Here is an 8,921-nt window from a genome sequence, read left to right as displayed (position 1 = left end):
ACAGAGATGAAAACAATGTGAACTACTTTATTAAACAGAAAATCTGGATTCTATGCTCTGTTTTGCGCATTGTATTTACCCCATTTTTGACATCCATTGCCCACCCAGCCTAACAGAAAAGGGGACTCTCTCTGAATTGCCTTTCCCAAGTTTTCTTCCATATTTTTGTTTTCCCTGCAAAGGCATTTTTGGAGGATTTTTTCTTGTCTTCTTAGGGAGTCAAGGTGTGCTTTATGCTATCAAAAATCAGGACTTTAGCCCATTCCTTGTGTGATTTTTGGCTATACAAGAAATAGTTGTTGTTGTTGTTTCAAAAGTAGAAAGATTTATAGAATGTAACTGCCAAGCTCTGAAAAATAAAATATTGACGTTGTACTCATGATGACATGGATATGTACAAAAGTACATACAGTATAGTCCAAACCAATAAAGAATTTTCCAAAGCCAACAATAAAACTTCCTGTTATAAAAAAAAAATTAGTGTTCACACTCAAGATCATTTGACTTTTCTTAAAACAGTAGATGGCATTTTCCTACACAGACAAAAACAAAGCTAACAAGTACATAGATTTTTTTTGTTAGTTTTATATCCCACCCTGCATACTGAATATGGGAGATCTCACAAAAGAAATGTAATAAAAGCAGAAGTGCGTCAGTGCTGTTTCATTAGTGATGATGGACTAGAATGTGTACAGAAAGAACTATTTGCAAAACAAATATGTCCAACTGAGTGTGCTTTTTAATTTTAAAGAGTATGAGCAAACAGGGCTAGCACATGGAGTATTCATTATACTGTATGTTTGAGAATGTATTTGTTATCTTTAGCTATAAATTGTGATATGGTGACTGAATATTCATTTGAATGACTATTGTAAGGGTAATAAGAAGTCACGGGTCACCTTAACTGTTAGACCACACAGGCAATTGTAGGACTCCACTCCAGTTTGCTGCTTGAGATGTGCTTGTATTTCTTTCACTAATCATTTCATTTATTTAATCACTGTTCTTAATAAAGACATACAATTAATATAATATACAGACAAATATATGAGTGGTTAGCCATATCCCATAATAAAGGGCTAGGTTTATGAAGCTATCCTGATCTTAACAATTCTGGCATGTTATACCTTCTTCCTATAAAAACCTCTGTTGTAATGCCCAATGGTGTATGATAATATCAAATAAGCAGGTAGTGGCTGAATAACAATTTTACGTAACAGCATCAAAAGGGAAGCGATGAACTGTCGTTTTCTAACCAGAGGATTATAACTTGTATTTTTTTCCATACGGGACTCAAATGGTTATAAACTGTAAAAATACAGAAAGAATGTGTTAAAATATATACAAAGAATAAGCTAATAACACATTTTTTTCTGATGGTAAGGGAGGAAGATGCAAATTTAATAAGTCCACAAACAGAATAATTAAGTGTGAGAATTTCAAAATGCAGTTTTTTTTTTTAATAATTTAATCAGGTACCACTACTTGTTTTAACATCTAGTGCAGCTACATAAAAGGTAAGAATAGTGAAAATGCTCCTATTGGAAACAGCTTTAACACTTGGGAAAAAGACTAAATAAACCACCTCAATCACAGACTATTCCTATTAAACACTAGCTAATTATAAAGCTGGTGGGTGTAATGGACTTTTATGCTCCTTTTGCTATTTAATGACCAAAAGCAAATTCTAAATCCAGGTATCCCAGCCAATTTTCACTTTGACATTTTTTTTTCCCTACCAATTCTTCACATTTGGAATTGAAATCATTTCCAGGTAAGATAAAAAAAACACAAATGACTTGTTTCAATGTTTTTTTTTAAGTTAATATTTAGTAGAGATTCTAAAAATATCATAAACATGAATGCTAACAAAATGTCTATAAACATATTCCTGGTGTATTTTTGCCTGCTTGCTTGCTGTGCGATGCTGCCCCGATGCTTTAATTGTCCTGCTTGCTTTGAGTCTCTGCTCTGTTTCACTGAGGCATTTGATTACTTTTCAAAATGTTGAGCTATTCTGAAAACCTTAGATAGTACTCATTGGGAAAAGTAATGTACTGAGATTCAATTCACCTCACTCTTCTATAGGCCCCACAAAGAGTGCTGCAAAGGCTGTAGGATTCAATAATAGTGCATGCATGCATTCATTCATTCTTACTTTTTTTTAATTACTGGGTCATCTGAAACCAAAGCTTAGCCTAGAGGTAATCAGGCAGTGTAATCTAATTGCTGAAGTACAAGTCGAACATTTGTAGGTTCAGTTCTCATCACTGTTACATTATTTGACCCTAAGGAAGTCATCTCTGTTTGAGTTCTAACTGTAAAAAATACATATGAAAAACAGCTGTAACGTAGCTCTGTGCATATAAAGCCCATTGGAATACTGTGCATTATAGAAAGGTACTAAGTAAAAAGAAGTGTGACTGAATTGTTTTGGGGAGTAATGAGAGAAAGGATGAGTGTGAGAAAGTTTCTTCTATATGCCGTGCAAATTTTTACTGGCCGACCAGACCAGTAACTTTAGCAGTTGAGCAAAATAAAACACAGAATAAGACATCCACTTCATTTACTTAATGCACATAGTTCAAAACAGCATTTTGGAGAATCTGAGCAGAATCAGGCAATAATGCAATAAAAGGCACATATACTCTGGTACTCCAGTTCTTCTTCCACATTACGAAAATGTGTTGTTTAGGTTAATTAATTATTCTAAATTGGCTACATTTGGGTATACACATTACCAAGGCTGATTCCTGCAATGTGTCTGATTCTCCCAGGATAAACCAAAGTGACCCTAAACTGAATTAAGAATGTCTTGCTATGGTTGCCTTTTTCCCCATTTGTGTTCTCTCAAAGCTGCACAATTTGTGTTTTTGCTCAAATGTAGTAAAGGGGTTTCTCTTGTAGTGGGGGACTAAGGGAATGCACTAACTTATGTGATGTGGAGTTGGAGAAGTGATTTTAAAAACAAAGCAGAAGAGTTTGAGTTGTAATAATACATAGTAATTGATTACATGTAAACAGTGCTTTTCTAGCTAATCAAAGTGCTTTACATAGACAGTGGAGAAGCACTTCAACAATCTCTTAAGTGCAGCATACACCTGGATGAAGTGACATTAGCCATTCTTGTACCACTATTAGGTAATGAAGGGGTGAAAGAGACCAAGAATGATTAGGAGGCCAAAACAGACAAGGCCATAATGGCCAATTTAGCCAGAACTTTTTTGAAAGATGCCCAAAGATCTTTTGTGACCACAGAGAGTCAGGATCCTTGGTTTTATGTCTCACTTGAAGGAAGGCACCATTTTTACAGCACAGTGTCCGGTCACTGCACTAGGGCGTTGGGATCTACACACAGACCACAGTATCTGCAGTCTCCTGGCCTCACCAGCACCTCTTCCAGCAGCAACCCAGGCTTTCCTGGGTGGTCCCCCCCATTCAGTTGCTGGCCAGGCCAAAACAAGTTTGGCTTACCTGTGCTGAAGTACAGGTGATATGAGCGCTGGGTAGGAAGGTCACACTATAGAAAACAAACAGTTTACACACAGGAAGCAATATTTCTAACTCCAAAGCATTTTTACTTTAAGGAATCTTTTTAAAGAGATTGGATCAAAAATTAACAGAGGGATATAAGGAAACAAGCAAAAACAAAGAATTTTCAAAAGTATCAATATAAAAGCAATCTTCCAAAATAAACCTTCAAGCAAAGGTCCATGTTCTCATAATATTAAAAAAAAAAAAAAAATCAAAAACAGGGAGCAAATTGTCTTTTGGCATTTGGGTGTTTCACCTCTAGACAGCAAAACAAAGGTAGGGTGTACAGCCAGTGAATAAATGCTTAAAAAATGTTTTAGTTTTGCCTACTAAAAAAAATGCTAATTTGAGATGGGGCCACTAAAGGAGCCAGAGAAGTGCACAGTTTTTATTTTGAAATATGAGTGTTTTAAATACTGCATTATAATTTAAATAGTCAGTTTTCAACATTGTATAGATACCCCAAGCTGCTTATAAACATACCAAACAAGTGCTTTGAAATTAAGTTAAAAACAGAACACTGACATGGATTAATTTCTACTACTCTTGCTCTGCGAAACCCAAGAAAGGTTGTAATAATAGCATCCTTTCCACAAGGTAAAAAAGTCTTGCACTGCAACTATTAAATACAGGCAAGTACATCGAATATAAAAACCACAACATGGTAAAAAGCAACAAAACTCAATTTGTCATTTTGAAAAGTACGTAGATAGATATACTTTTTAACAAATGGATTAGGTGGGCTTAAGACTCTTACGTTAGAAAATGATTAACACAGAGAGCATCCTCCAGCCCCTTACTCTCTTTGACTTGTTCCCGCGATGCACGCCCTCTCTTCTTTACACTTCTTTCTGGCTCGGTGACAAAGGGAAACCCTTTACGTCCAATGGGACTGTACTTGTTGTGGCGGCTCCAAGAAAGCGCTCCCGGGCGGTGAGCTGTTAGCAAAGGAATGAAACGAGCGCTCAGCCACTGTCTCCCGCCTGTGGTGTAATATCGGCAGACCGGCTAGTAGGCGGGACAGCGACTATAAATGGAGGCGAGGCTCGTCCCTTGGGTATCGGACCTCACGCACAGCTCAGGCGCACAGGTAGGCACTCCGTGTTCATCGTTTATTTCTTTTTCAACGGGGTTTTGTGAAACTGTGAATTTATGAAAAACCGTAGCAGCCAAGAAAATAGGTGTAGCAGCAGCCCATGAATGAGACTGACGAGGAAACCAACCAAAACGCCGTCATTACATAGCCGAAAGCGCGCTTTTTATCATTTACTAGGCACGTGCATCTCACTCATTCAAGAGGAGTTTAGGACGTTAGGAGGTTTATTGACCAACTATTGAAATGTCTTTTTATGCTAATGTAGGAAACATTCGTTTTTGCTATGTTGTACATAATATGAACATGTAAATTGATGTGGTATGTCAGAATGATATCATGTGCTGTATTTACATCAGATGCAGGTGCATTCTAATGTACGCGAAGGACTGATTTTTAAATGTATTCAAATACAAATCATATAGGGTACTGTACATATCAAATCTTAATACATATAAACTAACACATTTGCATACATGGAGGCAGCAGACAATATAATAAATCTATTTATATACTTTATGTGAGTGTGTGAATAAATCTATCTATCTATCTATCTATCTATCTATCTATCTATCTATCTATCTATCTATCTATCTATATATATATATATATATATATATATATATATATATATATATATATATATATAACCACTCTCTCGCTGTATATGTGTATATATATTCTCCCTCTCTCTGTATATGTATATTTTGTTTGATAGAAATATATATACTATACATATTTATCTCTCTACATATTTTAGTAAGACTTCGACAGATGGACAATTCAGACACTGTATATAATGTGGAGGCTAAAACAATATTTTAAAACCTGTGATGCAGTTGCTGCCTGATCAAGTAATTTATTATGCCTGTGCTCTAAATGTAATAAAATATTTATAAATAGGTAAAATATTGTTTAAAAATAATAATCTTTTTAATCGCTTTCGGTATGAAATAGACCCTCAATAAATACACGTTAACAAAGACACAAACTATTGAAATGTACATACAGTATACGGGTGCCAGTACATTGCCATTTGTGTAACTGCTCCAGTCTGTACATATGAATATGTGCAGAGACCAGTGAACACATAGTATTAGAAATGTTCTGTCTTGTCTTTCTGTCTTTAAACCTTTACTGAAGGATCTCTGTGTTATTGATTTTTTTTTTTTAAGAGAAAGGTTGCCGTACGAAGCTGATTAACGCCAAGGCAGTCATGTTAATGAAAAGCATCGCCGTGATTCTGGTCCTTGCCTGCGTCTCGCAGCTGCTCCTCGTGGTCGACTGTCAAAAGCAGGAGGGCGAAAAGAAGCGTAAGAAGGAGGGGAAGGACAAAGAGCAAACCGATGCGCGCAAAGAGGCACCAGCCGAGAAACCTGCCAAGGGCGGCAAAGCGGCGATGGAAGGCAAGTTCTCAAAAAAGGACAAAGAACAGTGCATCTGGCGGGCGACCGAGGGGACCCCGTATTCCTTGCACGTGAGCTGTGAAAAGGGAGGGGACAGACACACGTGCACATACACCGGGAATCCGGCTGCTTGTTCACAGTACGCATCGGATAGGAAATCATACTGGAAGCAAATGTCACGGTCATTAAAAAAGCAGAAGAACCTGTGCAAAGACGCCTCATCTGTCCTCAAGGTCCCATTATGCAAGAAAGCACCTCAAGAGTCCCACTTTAAAATGACCACAGAGTCAGCAGAGGTCCAGAAACCAGTACCTTCAGCAGACCTAGCCACAAAAGCCATTGACGCAGAGGCGACACCCACTTCACACTGCACCGAAGAAATCGATCAAAAGAAGCTTGCCGAGGAGTACTGCAGTGGCTCGTGGACCTCCTTCTGCAACTTCTTCATATCCATGGTTCAAACCAAGGACTGCTGAAAAAAAATCAAATGTCCACAAAGCACTTCTGACTACTACATATTATTAGAGTTGTGTTCTTGTATTAATGAGTGGAGGTGTTCCCCCTTTCCTGTAGTTATTTGTGTTATATACAGAACAAAAAAGCCATTTTATGACAAATTTTATTTTTTACTGCTAACATTTTCAAAAAACAAAACATGCACTGGTGTTTTTTTTTTAAATTTTTTTTATTTAAAATTCAACCTTTTATTATTACTTGTAGTGTTAATAATAATTAAAAATGATTGTAAGGTATGTGTTATTTAAACTGTTGTGTAAATAAAGCTTTTTGTAGTACTTTTTCTCTTTGTTTTAGTGTGTAATTAAGGTTGGACATCAGAAAGGGCAGATAAAAAGTAAAATCCACAACCTAAGAAATAATGTAAAATCGCTATATCAAACATACTAACTAAAATACAGGTTTTTTTCACAAAAGCAGGAAGTGGGCTATAGAGTTTGAATGGTATTGCATTTTTCTGTGTAATAATGTTCTAAAACTAAAACCTGTAAGAAACAAATCAGTGTTGATTAGTTTTTAACCTGTGGGGTGAAATAACCTCAGCAATAAAATGGTGTGTGCCATGTTTTATCCTAACTTAAAAAAATCCACATGCTGCATTTATCATTCATTATTGTAGTTGTAATATGTTGAAATTTATTTTACTTTGCCATTAATTCTGTCTGTAAATTATTATCTCAAGAGTTATAAAACATGCTGCTATTAGGTAATGAAACATTTACAGTTTGGCTTTTATTCTTCAGTCACATGTTTGAATGACTATAAAGAACACATAATACTTTATTGGTTTGTTATCTTGGTTGCATTTCTTACTGCTTATTCTTTAGCTGTTTAAACATGAAAGAAAAGTTAATATTATTTTACTAGTAAAAAGGGTACTCATCAACAGCACTTGTTTTATTAAAATGTATGGGGTCTTAAAAATATTGCGTAATGATTTGTGAAATGCAATCTGTCATGCTCTTAAAAAGATAGCAGTCAGCCATCTCTGAAATAATGATCATTTTTCAAGCAATCACATGGAAATCTGAAATTCTGCCAATAATGTTCTTTTCCTGTGTTTTACAGTACTTCACATTCCTCTACGCAATGTAGGTTGTCATCTGGCCGGCTGTACACTTTGTGCTCAGAGGCAGCACTAGTTACACAGCTCCTGGAATTCTCAAATGCCACTCCTCCTTTTTGACTTTGAAGACTAAGATAATCATTAGACATGCCATAACCTGCTTTGTGCAGAGCTTTATTTGTAGTCTGAAATGCAATGATGAAAAGATGGTTGGTTAAAATACACCTTTTGAATTATGCTGATCCTTTTTTATATCTATGGTTCGGTTGTATTTCAAAGTATTTAAGACTATTCATTTTTTAGACAGCAAGTTCAAGATTATTGATATGTATACACAGCAACAAAAATAAAACTCCATGTCCTTCACAAACTAGTGATAATAGTATAATACAAAAAACAGACAGTAAACAGGACACAGACCATACATGCAACACCCCATTTATTAAATAAAAAGAACACACATGAGATGATATATACTCACTCAGTAGTTTTAATGAGGGGCTGCTGAGTAGCCATATGACCTGAGAATAAAACTGTCGTTAAATCTAAATGTGTGAGTGCTTGTGGTCTTGTACTGTCTGAGAATGAAGGAGGAACAAGAGTGACTGCAGGACAGCTTTAGTAATACTGTACACCTTTTTTAGGTCAGGAAGAATTATGTTGGCACCTGTTACATATACCACACAAAACCTATAAGAGGAAAGGGACAAAGGTAATTTTGGTTTCCTTAAATTCACATATAAACAAGTAATACTTTTTAATGGAAATTTGCCCCTGCTGTGTTTGGAAATAGTATTGGTAGCACATTAGCAGTCTGAATTGGTTTGATTTATAGAAATATGAGAGATTACTGTGTATAGATTTCAGCCTTCCTTTTTGCTGAAAATAAATGGACCACCTCACAGTTCCTAAACTGCCGTGCAATGCAGTCTTGAGTCCCTCGAGTGGTGGTAGCATACAATACTTTGTGTGTCCTGTGTGCATAATCTACTGCCAGAAAAATCTTTGCATACATTAATATGGTAATAAGATCAATTGGCAAACTGGTAAAGCATGTGGCCAGTTTGATCATTTTAGAAAAGTATTCTAAGCAGTATTTGCACAATGTAATGAAATAGTGTGCAGAATGCCTTAAACCCATAAGTGGATTAAAAAACGGATGGAAGCAATGAGGGTCTTAAAATAGAGTTATTAAGGAATGCAAGAAAAAGGCATAGGGTTATTTTTTGAGAAGGTTTGTTAAGTACACAAATAAAATCATGGGCAACTATGATATGTTTAAAAGAGAAATAAAATAGCCCATCTG

The 8,921-nt window shown here is 35.9% G+C and overlaps 1 protein-coding gene across 1 annotated transcript; it reads left to right on the top strand.

Annotated features, from left to right (window-relative positions):
* Positions 1-4,521: 4,521 nt before the first annotated feature.
* Positions 4,522-6,669, top strand: LOC120527749 (fibroblast growth factor-binding protein 1-like). Its single transcript, XM_039751528.1, has 2 exons — positions 4,522-4,624; positions 5,803-6,669. Exon 2 carries the CDS (start codon positions 5,844-5,846, stop codon positions 6,507-6,509), a length of 666 nt encoding a protein of 221 aa, XP_039607462.1. The 5' UTR covers positions 4,522-4,624; positions 5,803-5,843; the 3' UTR covers positions 6,510-6,669.
* Positions 6,670-8,921: the final 2,252 nt, after the last annotated feature.

Source organism: Polypterus senegalus, chromosome 4 (assembly GCF_016835505.1).
Source record: "Polypterus senegalus isolate Bchr_013 chromosome 4, ASM1683550v1, whole genome shotgun sequence".
Taxonomy (NCBI): domain Eukaryota; kingdom Metazoa; phylum Chordata; class Cladistia; order Polypteriformes; family Polypteridae; genus Polypterus; species Polypterus senegalus.
This window is presented reverse-complemented; position numbering and strand designations above follow the sequence as displayed.

Excerpts from the sequence above, each read along its gene's own strand:
- LOC120527749 (XM_039751528.1), top strand. The coding sequence starts at position 5,844 with ATGTTAATGAAAAGCATCGCCGTGATTCTGGTCCTTGCCTGCGTCTCG.